Source organism: Trachypithecus francoisi, unplaced genomic scaffold (genome assembly GCF_009764315.1).
Source record: "Trachypithecus francoisi isolate TF-2019V2 unplaced genomic scaffold, Tfra_2.0 Contig01676, whole genome shotgun sequence".
In the NCBI taxonomy this organism is placed as follows: Eukaryota; Metazoa; Chordata; class Mammalia; order Primates; family Cercopithecidae; genus Trachypithecus; species Trachypithecus francoisi.
The window spans coordinates 1,210,137-1,227,933 of NW_022681448.1; the positions used below are offsets into that span (position 1 = coordinate 1,210,137).

At 41.4% G+C, this 17,797-nt stretch overlaps 1 protein-coding gene across 12 annotated transcripts in view; it reads left to right on the forward strand.

Moving 5' to 3' along the window:
• Positions 1-17,797, forward strand: part of ZDHHC20 (zinc finger DHHC-type palmitoyltransferase 20) — a 94,625-nt gene that overhangs the window by 61,128 nt on the left and 15,700 nt on the right. For all 12 annotated transcript variants that reach the window (XR_004433817.1, XR_004433818.1, XR_004433829.1 and 9 more), the window contains 4 exons: positions 2,696-2,765; positions 3,883-3,915; positions 5,072-5,192; positions 14,342-14,474. Coding sequence is in view for 9 of the 12 variants with exons in the window: in XM_033197019.1 (XP_033052910.1) it covers positions 2,696-2,765; positions 3,883-3,915; positions 5,072-5,192; positions 14,342-14,474 (357 nt within the window). In the remaining 3 variants the exon portion in view is untranslated. The remainder of the gene's footprint in view (positions 1-2,695; positions 2,766-3,882; positions 3,916-5,071; positions 5,193-14,341; positions 14,475-17,797) is intronic.

Genomic DNA, 17,797 nt, shown 5'->3' on the forward strand with positions numbered 1-17,797 from the left:
GATGGAGTCTTACTGTGTTGCCCAGGCTGGAGTGCCCTGGCACGATCTCAGCTCACTGCAAGCTCCGCCTCCCGGGTTCACGCCATTCTCCTGCCTCAGCCTCCCGAGTAGCTGGGACTACAGGTGCCCGCCACCACACCTGGCTCATTTTTTGTATTTTTTTAGTAGAGATGGGGTTTCACTGTGTTAGCCAGGATGATCTCGATCTCCTGACCTCGTGATCCGCCCGCCTCGGCCTCCCAAAGTGCTGGGATTACAGGCGGGAGCCACCGCGCCCGGCCTGAATTGCTTTTTTCCATATAACGTCCTTGTAATTTTCCATATTAGGGCTGTCAAAAAACAAAATTTCAATAAATTGAGTTTGAAAGATCTAATTGCCTTTTATTAATGATTTATGCACTAGGCCTCATGCAGTCTACAAAATAGAAAAGAGCTCCAATGAGCTGGACAGGGGAAGTCAGCTTTAGAAAAGGGCTGAAGAAAGTGGAAACAAAGAACAGAAAGCAGATTGGTTATTTCCAACTTGCTCTCCTCGTAGGGGCATAAGCAAAATTTTGTTTTAATGGGATTTGACTGTCATCTCTCTCCAGATTTCTCAGAAGCTCAGCTCTTACAAGTAAACAACTTAGGTTTCAGGTTGTGAAGTGGAGCCTTAGCGTGAATGATTCCATTTTGGGCCTGCTGACCCCTCCCCTCCCCTCCCCTCCCCTCCCCTCCCCTCCCCTCCCCTCCCCTCCCCTCCCTCTTCTATTTGTTTAGAGGCACGGTCTCACTGTTGCCCAGGCTGTAGTGCAGTGGCGCCATCTTGGCTCATTGCAGCCTCCGCCTTCTGGGTTCAAGTTATTCTCCTGTCTCCGCCAGCTGAGTAGCTGAGATTACAGGCATGCATCACCACGCCTGGCTAATTTTTGTATTTTAGTAGAGACAGGGTTTCACCATGTTGGCCAGGCTGGTCTCAAACTTCTAAGCTCAAGTGATCTGCCTGCCTCAGCATCCCAAAGTGCTGGGATTACAGACATGAGCCACTATCACTATGCTTGGCCTGCTGTCTTTTCTTTAACAAGATATAAATGTTTTGTTTTGTTTGAGATGGAGTCTCGCTCTGTCACCCAGGCTGGAGTGCAGTAGCACGATCTTGGCTCACTGCAACCGCTGCCTCCCAGGTTCAAGTGATTCTTCTGCCTCAGCCTCTGGAGTAGCTGGGACTAAAGGCATGCGCCACCACACCTGGCTAATTTTTGTATTTTTAGTAGAGATGGGCTTTCACCATACTGGCCAGGCTGGTCTTGATCTCCTGATCTCGTGATCCACCCTCCTTGGCCCTGCAAAGTGCTGGGATTACAGGTGTTAGCCACCGCGCCTAGTCATAAATGTATTTTGTATGGAAAATTTTTGTTAAAGTCTGCATAGTGTTTCACTGGATATACCGTAAGATGGCTAACTATTTTTATAATTCAAATTATTCCTAGTGTTTTAGTAAAAACAATGCTGTAATGAACATCACTCTTCTTCACTCATCTTTGAACAAGCCGAGCATACTCACACCTCAGGGGCCGTTCTCTGATTAGAATCCTCATTCTCCCACCAGGCACAGTGGCTCAAGCCTGTAATCCCAGCACTTTGGGAGGCCGAGGTGGGTGAATCACCTGAGGTCAGGAGTTCGAGACCAGCCTGACCAATATGGTGAAACCCCGTCTGTACTAAAAATACAAAAATTATGTGGGCATGGTGGTGCACACCTGTTGTCCCAGCTACTCGGGAGGCTGAGGCAGGAGAATTGCTTGAACCCAGGATGCGATGTTGCGGTGAGCCGAGATTGTGCAACTGCACTCCAGCCTGGGCGGCGGAGCAACACTCCGTCCGCTCCCCCCCCCGCCAAAAAAGGCAACCTCTTTCTCCCTGATAGACTTGTCTCACTAACTTGCTGCTTTCAATTTCATTTTTCTCATATCTTTCTAAAATTACAATTCCCCAATGTTTCTTTCCTTGCTGTCTATACTATCACTGTCTAATACATTGTTTATTTTGTTAACTTGTTTGTTATTACTCCCCATTGCTTCCTGTACAATTAAAGGTCCATGAAGGCATGGACAATATCTGGCATCTAGCAGGTGTTCCATACTCTTTAAATGAACATATGTATTGGGCAACAATAGTATATATTAGGATCCAGTGGAAAACATTTCAGAATTTTTATTCAAAAATGCATTCCCAATTTTATTGTTTATCTAGGGTATGGATGGCAGATAAAAGGTGTTGTTTTTTTTTTTCTTAATAAAGCTATTTCAGAATTTCAAAAACAATGCCACAGGATGCCTTAAAAGTCTACATTTTGATATTGCTATAGGCATTGTGGTATAATGGAAAGAAACGCTAGACTTGGGACTGACTAAGTCTTGAGTTCTGGTCTAGTTCTGCTGCTCACCCTGGTGTTTGACCTTGTATGAGTCATTTATTTGCTTTGTATCTACTTTTCATCTAAAAATTGCTGAGCAAACTACATTCTGATGTTCTCTTTTATCTCTTGACATTTTGATTTGAGAAGCTCTCTAGTATAATACATTTTGGTATTGTTTTAAAATTATTAGTTATCAATTACCCAGAGTTGTTTATTTTTTTTAAAAAGCAAGTTTTAATGTCAAATTAGTTAAGTTTGTACATCCTTTGACATCTTCCTTTTACTTCTTTCATGTAGCGATCAGATATTGTGAAAAATGTCAGCTGATTAAACCTGATCGGGCACATCACTGCTCAGCATGTGACTCGTAAGTGTTACCCACACATATGCTTACTATCTAGCACTGGAAATGAGTGATGGGAGAGTGCAAGGGGAAGGAACATTTTATATGCTTTACACTGGACAAGAACACTTCATTCTCTCCCATTATTTGCTGTGCATACAGGGCAGACAAAAAATTGGTAAAAGCTGAAATATACTCACAAGTTATCTTTGATAACAGTTCCTATACCAGTGAATAGAATTTTCTCGAACTTTATGCTGTCTGTGCTTGTGCTTAATACAAGTCTTTGTGCACATGCAAGGGGATAATATGTTGAGGGAAAGATCACTAGTTTGGGAATCTCACTAATCCGTGACTGTTAGTAACACAGTTACTTAACTTTCTAACTATTAGATTACTCATTTTGTTATATTATTTAAGATGACCTGCGGTCTAACTTCATATAAATATAGAACACATATTCTAGTAGGGAGGCAAATGTGGGGTTTGGTTGTTTTTTTTCCTTATTACCAAAAAAAGTAGTGCTTATGCATGGGGTAAAATCTTATAGAATATGTGGAAAAATAACCATCTCCAAGCCCATCAGTGTTAATATTTTGGCTTATTTTCTTCTAAACTTTTGTTTTTATGACCTGCATATGTTTAAAATAACATGTGGGCCATCTGTATTGCATTTTATCTCCTTCAGCTAATTTGTTAGCTGGCTCTATCTTACGTACCAAGTACTGTGCACAAGATCTGAATTTTGTTTTTTTCGGAACAGGGTCTTACTATGTCAGCCAGGCTGGTCTTAAACTCCTGACCTCAAATGATCCTACCGCCTCCACTTTCCAAAGTGCTGGAATTAATTACACACATGAGCCACCGTGCCCAGCCCAGATCTAAGTATTACAGTATCATTTGATGTGGTCTAAGGCAGCTGAATATGTTGAGCTGAATTCCCAGTATAAAAACCATGACTTTTTACCTATGAACATTTTTGTGGAAGCATCAGAAATTATCTCTAACCTAGTTTCTGGGTTGATTCTCTTAAGATGTAGTTGTAAAGAGAAAATTTTAAGTCAAGTAAAAGAAAGTTATGAGAAGTTAGAATTAGAAGAATTTTTCTGCATGGATTTTCTTACGCTTGTTTGTTTCCTAGATGTATTCTTAAGATGGATCATCACTGTCCTTGGTATGTATAAAAACACAGAAGAAATTGCATTGGTGGTGGGAAAGAGAATTTAGAGTAACTTCAGTGTTCCTAAATTTTGAAGGCCAGCTTACTCATAGATGTTAAGATTGATCTCTTTACATATATGCATATATTTGTATGTACACAATTATATTAAATGGTTTCTATTAAAAATATCTGCTGACATTAACCCAAATAACAGTGTGTTAAGAATTAACATTAAAATTCCACATTCTTATAGAATTTATTAAATACATACCTTCACAATTAAGACATCACTCTCAACTTCCCAGATGACCCATTTCTAGGTAATAATGATTAAGTTTTCTGATTTGTCTTTTTTTTTGTTTCTTTGTTGTATTTTATTTTATTTTTGAAACAGGGTCTCTGGTTGCCCAGGCGGGAGTACAGTGGCATGATCTTAGCTCACTGCAGCCTCGACCTTCTGGGCTCAGGTGATTCTTCCACCTCAGTCTCTCAAGCAGCTGGGACTGCAAGCATGCACCACCACGCCTGGCTAATTTTTTATATTTTTAATAGAGATGGGGTTTCGCCATATTGCCCAGGCTGGTCTTACACTTTTGGACTCAAGTAATCCACCCGCCTTGGCCTCCCAGAGTGCTAGGATTACAGGCATGAGCCACTGCACTCGGCCCAATTTATTTTTTTAAAATTATTACGTTTTAATTGTTTTAAAAAACATCTGAGAGGTCAGGAGTTCAAGACCAGTCTGGGCAACATGGTGAAACCCCATCTCTATTAAAAATACAAAAATTAGCTGGGTGTTGTGGTGGGCACCTGTAGTGCCAGCTACTTGGGAGGCTGAGGCAGGAGAGTCGCTTGAACTTGGGAGGCAGAGGTTGCAGTGAGCTGAGATCACGTCACTGCACTCCAACCTGGGCAACAGAGCGAGACTCCCATAAGGTGTACCATCTTAACCATTTCTTAGGGTACAGTTCAGTAGTGTTAAGTATGTTTAAAGTATTGTGCAATTAATCTCCAGAACTTTTTCATCCTGCAAAACTGAAATTTTTTTCTCATTAAAGAGCTCCCCTTCCCCACACCACACCAGCCCCTGGCAACCTCCATCCTACTTTCTATTTCTGTGAATTTGATTTGTCTTACTTTTATAATGTGGCTTTCTTTATTTTTCCAGGGTGAATAACTGTGTGGGATTTTCTAATTACAAATTCTTCCTGCTGTTTTTATTGTATTCCCTATTATATTGCCTTTTCGTGGCTGCAACAGTTTTAGAGTACTTCATAAAATTTTGGACGGTAAGTCTTTTTTTCTATCTTGAAACATGTATTTAAGACTTTAAGATACTATCTTTCTAATAAATTACTTCATTTTTTGTGACAAGTAGATATATTTTAATTTTACAAGTTAGAGTTTTATAAATGACTCAGAGGACAGATAGGGCTACAATTTACTTTCATAGGGACATGTTTATTTGTAAATAAATGTATATTAAGCAGGATATAGTGAGCCTCTTTTAGTGATCCAAATTATTTTCACCCACATTATAACAAAAACATACTCATTTTAGGGAGGTAAATTGCTTTTCTTTGAGTCGGTGAGACTTATTGCAATTTTTATAGTAATAAAATCTATAAAGGCAGGAAGCAGTTTAGTGATTGCCTCAGCCCCAGGCAGCCACTAAACTGCTTCCTGTCTTTACAGATTTTACAGCATTTCTTAAAATGGCAAATGAATGAAAACAGTTAAAGGTCTTTTCAGCTGAGGTCTCCTTAAACTATGATACATCTATACAAAGGAATGCAGTGCAGCTTAAGAAAGAATAAGGAAGCTCTTTATAACAAATGATGTGAAGTGATCTTTGAGATCTATTGTTAACGTGAAAAAAACAAGGCATGGAAGAATGCATATACTATGCTGCCATTTCTACAGCAAAATAACATGTATATATTTATATATGTCTTATCTGGAAGAATGCGGTAAAAATTTCTTAACAGTGGTTGCCTCTGGGGAGGGCACTTAGAAGGGAGACTTGCTTTTTACAGTTATCCTTTGGATTTTGTGTAACATGGACAAATAGTAATGTATCCAAAACAGATAAATATAGCTTTAAAATTTTTTTAGTATGGAAGTATATCTTTTTTGGGGAAAAACTACCAAAAACATTGAAAGTAACTGCCTCTTGGAAGTGGGAGAACTGCTGTTTTTCATTAATAGTTTTTTAGCATTATTTTAATTTTCTCTGTGCATGTACCATTTTTTTTTAATTTAGAAATTATTTTATTGTCTCATTTTTTATTTTTATTTTATTTTATTTTATTTTTATTTGAGATGGAGTCTTGCTTGGTCACCCAGGCTGGAATGCAGTGGCGGGATCTCATCTTACTATACCTTTTGCCTTCCGGGTTCCAGCAATTCTCCTGCGTCAGCCTCCCCAGTAGCTGGGATTACAGGTGCCCCGCCACAATGCCCGGCTGATTTTTGTATTTTTTTTTTTTTGAGACGGAGTCTCGCTCTGTCGCCCAGGCTGGAGTGCAGTGGCCGGATCTCAGCTCACGGCAAGCTCCGCCTCCCGGGTTCAAGCCATTCTCCTGCCTCAGTCTCCCGAGTAGCTGGGACTACAGGCGCCCGCCACCTTGCCCAGCTAGTTTTTTGTATTTTTTTAGTAGAGACGGGGTTTCACCATGTTAGCCAGGATGGTCTCGATCTCCTGACCTCGTGATTTGCCCGCCTCGGCCTCCCAAAGTGCTGGGATTACAGGCTTGAGCCACCGCGCCCGGCCTGATTTTTGTATTTTAAGTAGAGACAGGATTTCACCATTTCGGCCAGGCTGGTCTCGAGCTCCTGACTTCAAGTGATTTGCCTGCCTCAGCCACCCAAAGTGCTGGGATTTCAAGTGTGAGCCACTGTGCCTGGCCGAAATAATTTCAAAATAAATGAAAATTTTCGCCTTCATTTGAACTCTTCTCTTTAAGTTTCAAGATAATATTCATTCCTTTTTCTTGCCCCTTCAGCCCTTTAAATATAGGTTCATTCCTGGGCTGTCTCACTCTTGGTTCTTTCTACTGTTTTTCTGGGCTATTGCATGTACCCGTGGCATTCACAGTTGCTGTTCCTAGCCCTAGCGCTCACATGGGCTGAGCCCAATCCCCTGCTCCCAGTTGCTATTTATTGAACCAGCAGACATGAGGAAGACACCATAAAAATCAGCACTTCTCAAACCAATCTCATTTTTTTTTCACTGTTCTTTGTATGTTTATCTGATTGGGAACAAAATCTTTACAAATCTATCAGTTTCCAAGCTAGAAAAATTAATAGCATCTTGGAATTATTGTTATTCCCTTATGAAACTGAGGTATAGAATCAGGGTGGTATAGGGAAGAAAAATGAGCTTTCTTTACATGTAAATGCCATGTATGCATTTATTTGCCAGAATCTAAGCTCCATGAGAGCACAAATATTTATTTATTTTGTTTGTTTATGTTTCTTCATCACCCAGTAGTTGTTCAGTAAATATTTGCTGAGTGAATAGCCTGAATCAAGATACTTAAACTTTAGACTCTTTGTTCTTTCGTTTTTAAAATGGAGGTAATAACTTATAGGATTTATATAAAGATTTAAATAAATAGTGTAAATACATGGCAAGCAGTCAGTAGATGTTTGTTTTGTTTTTTCCAACTCTGTGCCTCAATCATTCCTATTCCTAATATCACAGGCATAGTTTAGACCCTCCATCTCCTAGTTTCCTGTCTTTATTCTCTCCTTTCTTAAGTACAATCCCTGCCAATTTATGAGCAGAGGAAATTTTTTTTTTTTGTGCATATTCTTAAGAGGATACGCTTGCTAGCCACTGACATGTCTTTTGTGAAATTTCTATTGTGTTCACTGCCCATTTCTAGTAGGTTTTTATATTTACACATGAAGGAGTTTGTCTTATGTTAAAGATACTCATCTTTTTTGTTGTTGTTTTGTTTTTTGAGATAGGGTCCCACTCTGTCTCCCAAGCTGGAGTGCAGTGGTACCATCACGGCTAATTGCAGGTTCAATCTCCCAGGCTCAAGCAATCCTCCTGCCTCAAGCCCCCGAGTAGCTGGGACCATGGGCAGGCACCACCATGCCTGGCTAATTTTTGTATTTTTTGTAGAGACAGGGTTTCGCCATGTTGACCAGGTTGGTCTTGAACTCCTGACCTCAGGTGATCCACCCACCTTGGCCTCCTAAGGTACTGGGATAATAGGTGTGAGCCACCACGCCTGGCCCACGTTTTCTGTTTATGTCTTATATTCCTGCTTTCTTTTGTTTTTGTCACATCAAAGTTTTACATTTTTAAAGCAGTTCTTTTTATATATGATACCTGTCTGTTGTCTATTCCATATAAATTTATACAGATATTGTCCTATTTTTTCCTCTGGCACTTTTGTTGTTTTGTTTTTTTCAGACAGAGTCTCACTCTGTCACCCAGGCTGGAGTTCAGTGGCACAATCTCAGCTCACTGCAACCTTCACCTCCCTGATTGAAGCGATTTTCCTGCCTTTACCTCCTGAGTAGCCGGGACTACAGGCATACACCACTATGCCCGGCTAATTTTTGTATTTTTAGTAGAGACAGGGTTTCGCCATGTTGACCAGGTTGGTCTTGAACTCCTGACCTCAGGTGATCTGTCTGCCTCGGTCTCCCAAAATGCTGGGATTACAGGCACGCCACCACGCCCAGCCCAAATGAGGATATCTTACATTGAACATAGCAATCACCATAAAAGAAAAGATTATAAATTGGGCTTCATTAAAATAAAGAACTTTTTATAAAAAGGTGACTTTTGGAGTGAAAAAGCAAGCTACTGACTGGGAGAAGATATTTACAATGCATGTAATCTCACAAAGGACTCCTATCCAGAATATGTGAGACACTCCTAAAAGATAATCCTTTTTCTGTCATGGATTGCAAATGCTTTTTCCACGTTTTCTGGTTTTTGTTTTTTGTTTTTTGTTTTTTGTTTTTTTCAGACAGAGTCTCACTCTGTCACCCAGGCTGGAGTTCAGTGGCACAATCTCAGCTCACTGCAACCTTCACCTCCCTGATTGAAGCGATTTTCCTGCCTTTACCTCCTGAGTAGCCGGGACTACAGGCATACACCACTATGCCCGGCTAATTTTTGTATTTTTAGTAGAGACAGGGTTTCGCCATGTTGACCAGGTTGGTCTTGAACTCCTGACCTCAGGTGATCCACCCACCTTGGCCTCCTAAGGTACTGGGATAATAGGTGTGAGCCACCACGCCTGGCCCACGTTTTCTGTTTATGTCTTATATTCCTGCTTTCTTTTGTTTTTGTCACATCAAAGTTTTACATTTTTAAAGCAGTTCTTTTTATATATGATACCTGTCTGTTGTCTATTCCATATAAATTTATACAGATATTGTCCTATTTTTTCCTCTGGCACTTTTGTTGTTTTTGTTTTTACCTTTAAATCTCTGATTTTGGAGGAGGGATTATTGTGGTTAAAAAGTACTTTTACATCTACTCTTTCTAAAAAGCTTATGAAGGTGTTTTAGAATGTAGGTTTTGTTATTATTCAGGTATGGTGAGGCCAATAGATCAGGAGGCAATTGCCACTGAAAAGACAGTTTGTTACAGTGCCAAGAGAAAGCGGCCCCAGGACAGGAAGCACCATGTGGGATCCAGAGCCTTTATTGTGGTTCCTGGGGGGAAGGCAGGGTAAGCCGATGTTGGATTGGCTGGCTCCAGGAATTGCAGAGGACTCAGGTGTCTGGGCTATCTCTAGTTGTCTTATACCTGGTCCTGGGACAACGAAGGCAGAGGACTGCTGACTTCTGGAATGTAAAAGGCAGAAGAGGTGGTTCTCAGTGGGATCTGGATTGTTTAGTTTGTGTGTGAAAGATGTGCTCCTGCGTGAGTGGTTTGCTGTCTCTTAAGAACTGGCTAGCCCGGGGAGGGGCAGTTTCTCCCCAGTTAGTGAGGCCCCAGATGCCAGAGCATCAGGAATATAGAAAATAAGAAAATAGGGTTGGGTGTGGTGGCTTATGCCTGTAATCCCAGCACTTTGGGAGGCCAAAGTGGGCAGATCTCGAGGTCAGGAGATTGAGACCATCCCAGCCAACAATGGTGAAACCCCATCTCTACTAAAAATATGAAATGAGCCAGGCGTGGTGGCACACACCTGTAGTCCCAGCTACTCAGGAGGCTGAGGCAGGAGAAGTGCTTGAACCAGGGAGGTGGAGGTTGCAGTGATCCAAGATCACAGATCACACCACTGCACTCCAGCCTGGCAACAGAGGAAGACTCTGTCTCAAAATAAAAGAAAAGAAGCAAATATGGTTGATATAGAAGGGTGCCATTATTATTTCAGTTTTCAGAGTTGGAAACAAATTCGAGAAATTATGCAACTACCTAAGGTCACATACTTAACATAGGAAGAATTTAGGCCGGGTGCGGTGGCTCACGCCAGTAAACCCAGCACTTTGGGAGGCCGAGGCGGGCGGATCATGAAGTCAGGAGACTGAGTACCATCCTGGCTAACACGGTGAAACCCCGTCTCTACTAAAAAATACAAAAAATTAGCCAGGCGAGGTGGCGGCGCCTGTAGTCCCAGCTACTCGGGAGGCTGAGGCAGGAGAATGGTGTGAACCCGGGAGGCGGAGCTTGCAGTGAGCTGAGATTGCGCCACTGCTCTCCAGCCTGGGCGACAGATGGAGATTCAGTCTCAAAAGAACAAAAAAAAAAGTAGGAAGAATTTAAACTAAAATCTGGCTGTTCCGGCATCCAGCTACCACTATAACTTGCTACTCATAGTTGGGAAGAATATAATTAAAGCCCTGAGTCATCAAGCACAATTCTATTTCTAGGAGATACCTACTACGTTTTAGAAGGATTTAAACATCATTAGATGTTTAAAGTTTGGGTACTTAAAACCAGGGGATGCTAGCACTTACAATGCCTTTGCACGTATTAGAAGAGAACACCCCTGACTGTATAGTGTCAGCCTCATGAATTTTGGCTTTTGATTTCCCCCTCAGCTGGTCACCTTTGTTCAGTTCACAACATACTAATCATACCCCTTATTTAAACAGATTCAGTGCCAGATAGATGAAATCTTAATTACTTAATTTCACATTTCTCCATCAGAAAATTTCACATTTCTCCATCAGAAAATTCAGCAATGTTTGTATGCAATGATTTATTAAAGAATGAATAACTTTTTTAGATGCTGAGTAATAAAAGACTAGTAAACATAAATCTACCTTTTTCTTCATTCAGAAACTATATATTTAGTACCTACTGTATGGCAGGTAGTACTCTAGAGACTTGTAGTAGATCTCTGAAAAAATGGGCAGAGTTCTGTCCTTGCAGAGCTTGCTTTTGAGAAGGAGGGGGACAAGTAATAAATAATGAGCAGGGTGAAAGATTGAAGTATTGGGCGGTGGCGTGATAGGGCAGGTGGCAGTATTGAAGAGCGCAGTCGGGGAGACCTCATTTAGAAGGGAATTGATGGATATCTGAGGTAAGAGCATTCAGGCCCAGAGAACATGGTACATGTCCCTGTCATGTTTCAGTAACACAAGAAGGCTACCGTGGCTGGGGTAGAATGAGCGGAAAGGAGGCTGGAAGGAATGGACCAAGAGGGGCCAAAATGTCAGAGGGCCTTGGAGAGTGTTGAGATGACCGTGGCTTTTACTAGCAGCCTGGTGGGGACATGATCTGACTTGTGCAAGGCTCACTCTGATTGCTGAGCTGAGAATAGATGGGAGAGGGCAAGTGCCAGTACACAGGCTCACATGGTAGAGGCTGTTGTAGCATCCCGGCCGGAATAAGGTAGAAGCAGTGAAGGTGGTATGAAGTCATCAGATCTAGTTTTTGGAAGCTACTAGTCAGAAGTTAGTTTGTTTTCAATATTGGCTAAAGACATTTTATTTTATTCTTCCCCAGACACAAATCTTTGTTTTAAAACCTCACTGGAAAAGTGTGTATTTAAAGGATACTTGAAACGTGTCTGCAGGCGCAGCACAGGTGACTCACACTTGGAGTCCAGCACTTTGGGAGGCCAAGGTGGGAGGATCACTTAAGACCAGGAGTTCAAGACTAGCCCTAGCTCTGGTGCCTTAGTGAGACTTTGTATCTTTTTTTTTCTTCTGTGACTCGCTGTGTCACCCAGGCTGGAGTGCAGCAGTGGGATCTCAGCTCACTGCAACCTCCACCCCAGGGTTAAGTGATTCTCCTGCCTCAGCCTCCCAAGTAGCTGGGATTACAGGCGTGCACCACCATGCCCGGCTAATTTTTGCATTTTTAGTGGAGACGGGGTTTCACTGTGTTGGCCAGGCTCTTGACCTCAGGTGGTCTGCCCACCTCAGCCTCCCAAAGTACTGGGATTACAGTTGTGAACCTCTGCGCCCAGCCAAGACCTTGTATCTTTTATTTTTTATTATTTATTTATTTATTTATTTATTTTTTGAGACGGAGTCTCACTCTGTCGCCCAGGCTGGAGTGCAGTGGCCGGATCTCAGCTCACTGCAAGCTCCACCTCCGGGTTTACGCCATTCTCCTGCCTCAGCCTCCCGAGTAGCGGGGACTACAGGCGCCCGCCACCTCACCCGGCTAGCTTTTTGTATTTTTTAGTAGAGACGGGGTTTCACCGTGTTAGCCAGGATGGTCTCGAACTCCTGACCTCATGATCTGCCCGTCTCGGCCTCCCAAAGTGCTGGGATTACAGGCTTGAGCCACCGCGCCCGGCCCTTTTTTTTAAAAAAAAAAAAAAAAAAAGAAAATGTGCTCGAAGAGCTACATGTTCTTGTCTATTTTCTTTTTTGTATTTCTTGAGAAAATGTTGTAGATGGCCATTAGAAAGCAACATCTTAGTGTTCCTTCAACGGGATTTATAAAACTAGTGTTTAGGATAATTTTGCATAAAAGTTGGTTTCTTAATGTATTATCTCTATTTGCACAAGATTTGCCACAGGAAATCTACAGAGAGTTGTCCAAAGGTAAAATACATCATTACCATGACATTCTCATGATATCTTTTGTGACATTTATAGTGAATATGTTTAACAAAAATTCACTTCACAAGATGGTCAGATGGAAGACTCACTTGATATGCTTGAAACGTTTGAAGCATATGTTGGTTACTCTGGAAGAAAAGAGAAAAAGATCAATGTCAAAATAACCTAATGCTAATAGCCTTCTTTTAGTCTGTAATACTTTTTAAATCAAGCAGAGCAGAACAGCTTCGTGTTCTGGTGGAGTAGGTGCTTTGCCTATATGGTTTATTTTAAGAGCTAACATTTAAAGGCCTCCTCCTTCTATTAAAGATATGAATTTCTTCTAGGCTCTAGTTTGCATCTGTTAAAATGTATATAGCCATAAGAAGGGATACCAGAGAAGCTGTTTTCGTTTTTTTTTTTTTTTTTTTTCAGACGGAGTCTGGCTCTGTCGCCCAGGCTGGAGTGCAGTGGCCGGATCTCAGCTTACTGCAAGCTCCGCCTCCTGGGCTTACGCCATTCTCCTGCCTCAGCCTCCCGAGTAGCTGGGACTACAGGCGCCTGCCACCTCGCCCGGCTAGTTTTTTGTATTTTTTAGTAGAGATGGGGTTTCACCGTGTTAGCCAGGATGGTCTCGATCTCCTGACCTCGTGATCCGCCCGTCTCGGCCTCCCAAAGTGCTGGGATTACAGGCTTGAGCCACCGCGCCCAGCCAGAAGCTGTTTTCATTCATTAATACCTTGTGGTAAATTTATTTATCAAAATTGCTGACTATGCACAAAGGCTCTATAGACATACAGATGAAAAAAGTAGGAATTGAAGCAGCTGAAGGCATGGGCACCTTTCAGTGGTGGTCCGAAAATAGAGATTAGAGAAGTTCAAAAATATTTCACAATTAGTTTTTAGTTAGCAGCAAATCTAAATAAAATAGTCAAATATTTTAGTATAGATACAGGGAGCTTATATATGTTGGATGTCGGAGAAAGCTTGAATATATACGTAAAGTACAAAAGAAAACGTGTTGGGTAGAAGAGTTGATCTTTTCACTTTATTACTGAAAGTATTGCTTTTTTTTTGTTTGTTTTTAAATGAGACAGGGTCTCACTGTGTTGCCCAGGATGGCCTAGAACTCCTAGGCTCAGGTGACCCTCCTGTCTCAGTCTCCCCAATAGTTGGGATTACAGGTATGTACCACCATGCCAAGCTAAAATTTAAAAAAATTTTAAGAGCAGTATTTTAAATAACTCTTGCTGAACTCCTAGGTAAGCAAGTTGCTTTTTGATAATACCAATTCTTTGCTTTTGCAGTTGTTGCATTGGGATATATTAAGTAATTTATTATTTTTCAAATATGGCAAGTATTTTGATATATTCAACGATCTTTAGGCAGAACTAACTTATAAGTTATATTTTAGAGGTTGACTGTCCTCAAAATTAACTTCTTTTTTCCTCCTCAGAATGAACTGACAGATACACGCGCAAAATTCCACGTGCTTTTTCTTTTCTTTGTGTCTGCAATGTTCTTCATCAGCGTCCTCTCACTCTTCAGCTACCACTGCTGGCTAGTTGGAAAAAATAGGACAACAATAGGTAAGCAGGTTAAAATAAATTATAATTGCTTAGGACAGTGACCATAAATAAATATGAACTCTAGAGAAGGACAGGGTCAGATGATGGAGAAGTATAAGACAATTCTGAATCTGGAATTGGTGGCATGTGCCTACTAATCCCAGCTACTCAGGAGACAGAGGCGGGAGAAGCCCTGGAGCCCTGGAGGACAGCCTAGATAACATAGGGAGACCCAGTCTCTAAAAAATAAAAATAATAAAATAATTCTGTAGTAAAATTAATTTTGACTGGATGGGAGCAATGGTTTTATAATAAAGTTCATTATTTTGGAGAAGGTTGAGGAAATGAGATTGACTTTTTAACATTTTCAGTAATGTGTTATATATAAAAGTGGAGAACTATTTTATAAATTTTAATAAATAAAAACTTTCCTGCATTTATACAGTGTCATTTCAAAAATTAATCTGTGAGAGGTCGGGCACAGTGGCTCATACCTGTAATCCCAGCACTTTGGGAGGCCAAGGTGGGTGGATTGCTTGAGTCCAGGAGCTCGAGACCAGCCTGGGCGACATGGAGAAACCCTGTCTCTGCTAATAATACAAAAAAAAACTAGCAGCAGTCAGGCAAAATTGCACCATTGCATTCCAGCCTGGGCAATGAGAGTAAGACCCTGTCTCAAAAAAAATTAATCTATGAGAGATACACAGTAGATTTACATGCTTTAAGGAAGTTTGTTCTCTTTTTTTTTTTTTTTTTTTTTTTTTTTTTTGAGACGGAGTCTCGCTCTGTTGCCCGGGCTGGAGTGCAGTGGCCGGATCTCAGCTCATCGCAACTCCGCCTCCCGGGTTTACGCCATTCTCCTGCCTCAGCCTCCCGAGTAGCTGGGACTACAGGCGCCAGCCACCTCGCCCGGCTAGCTTTTTTTGTATTTTTTAGTAGAGACGGGGTTTCACCGTGTTAGCCAGGATGGTCTCGAACTCCTGACCTCGTGATCCGCCCGTCTCGGCCTCCCAAAGTGCTGGGATTACAGGCTTGAGCCACCGCGCCCGGCCTGGAAGTTTGTTCTCAAACAAGAAAACCCTTACATCCTCAATTACAGCTTATCTTTTAGCTAAAACATAACAATGTATGTCATGTATATTCTTTTTTTTTTTTTTTTTCTTTTTTTGAGATAGAGTCTCACTCTGTTGCCCTGGCTAGAGTGCAGTCGTGCCATCACAGCTCACTGCAACCTTGACCTCCTGGACTTAAGCAGTGCTCCCACCTCAGCCTCCCAAGTAGCTGGGTCTACAGGTGTGTGCTGCCACACCCGGCTAATTTATTTATTTCTATGGAGATGGGGTCTTGCTCTGTTGCCCAGGTTGGTCTCAAACTCCTGGGCTCGAGTGGTCCTCCCACTTAAGCCTCCCAGAATGCTAGGATTACAGATGCAAGTCACCCTGCCCAGCCCATATATATTCTTTACTTTTTCCCCACAGTTAAACACATTTAACTGGCGTATGTTCCATGACTGAAGCGAAGGAGTAGTGCTTTTGATATGCCTCATTATGTCCATCTTTGTGTCAGTTGTCAGTGAGACGTATGTATTGTATCACTAGTATTAGCATTTATTTCTCTTTTTGTTTGATCATTTTAAAAGATGAACATGTAGGGGGAAAAGTAAGGTATTCAAGTAATTGGACAGACATTCCCCAAACAACAGTGGTGGCATTGCTCACTGAACGGTTGACATGTGAGAAGCCCTGCTATGCTGTGATTGAAATACTCATGTATCTGCTAACATACCAAGACACAGAATAAGGATTTTTATGGTAATGTTTTGTAAAAAGTTAAAATCCACCTGCAATCTAGAGCCATATATCTGCCAGATAAGTTGGAGGGAAGCAGTTTTTAATTATAGAAAGAATAAAGGATTTGGGGTGAGACATGTAGATGCTTTAGTATTGGATCATTTTAATGTTGTGTTATTGAGCTGTGTTGTAAGTTATGGTGGGCTTCCAGTGTGAGAATTTGTTCCTTCTCTTCCAGTTCCGTCATGCCTTCATCCCTTTTCCATGTAAACAGAATTTCTTATCCCTATTAACTACTCTTTTTTTGGTCATCTTTATAGAATATTCTGCCATCTCTCTACCTTTAATTGAAAATGACAGAAAGGCAGCCTACAGGCAAAGTCCAGCCCTTACGTTCTCCTCAGCCAATAAGATCTGTGTGAGCGATTTCACAAAGAAGACCAGATTTCTTCTGTTCAAAACTGATGAATCTAGTGGTAGTAGGCCTGTTTTCCCACTCGGCATCAGTGAAATGGAGCTAAGCAGGGGTGGACTGCCCAAGATAGGGCATGGATTTAGATAGGGTGTGGACACTGTCATTTGCCGCAGGTCTTGCCAGTCGTGCCTTTTCTGTTTCCTGCCCAGCCCCCGCAGGTATGTGAGAGACTGGCATTTCTAGGGAACCTGCTGTTGTCTTGAACAATCTTTTTCAAACTTTTTTTTTTGCCAGTGGCCGCAGTAAGAAATGTGGCATTTCGTATCGTGACTTAGAACTTGCACAAATATTTATAAAATTATATAAATAAAATAAGCAAAAGTTTCACAAAACCTCTTTAATCTCTACTATATGCAGTGTATTCTGATATTTTCTTCTCTAGTTTCTTAAAAGGAAATGTGGGTTGCAAGTCACTCAGTTGATATTGTGGTCTATTAAGGTGTTTTAACCCACACTTTGAAAAAACATTGCTTAGCACACCACTTTTTTACAGCTTCATCTCCCACAGCCCTGGTCTTCAGCTAGTTCTCCACTGCTACATTCAGATGTTTGTTCTTGGATCTTCTGAGGGTGTCTTACTCTGCTGCATCACCTCTGTCTTCTTCATAACTGTCACCTGCTCACCTTGAGATCGTTTACCCTCATTTAGTGAGTTCCTGCATTTAAGCTAATTTCATGATCGCAAACAGGCAAGCTAGTACCTTTGCTTCTGAGCTTTTTTATTGCTTAGAACTGAAGAGCCTCTGAAAATGAAATTTTAAACTTGAATATGTTATTCTCTGTTTACTGTATTCTAATGTACTTCCTGAGTCTTCTATTCTCCAACAGTTTTCTCGTAAGTTTTTCTTTCCCTTCTGGTTTTCTCACCCATGTCCATTCTAGATCCTATGATAAATGACTTTAACAGGTCTTAACAAAGACAGCTCCTTACATCTTTGGTGCCTAGACTTTCTCCCATCATTCCTTTGCTAATTCATGGCTCTGGTTACCCAGCTATCCTCTTTATCCCTGTGCACAGTGGGTCTGTTGAAAGCTGTCGAAGGATGTCTTCATAAGGTTTGCTATAGCTACAGATTGAA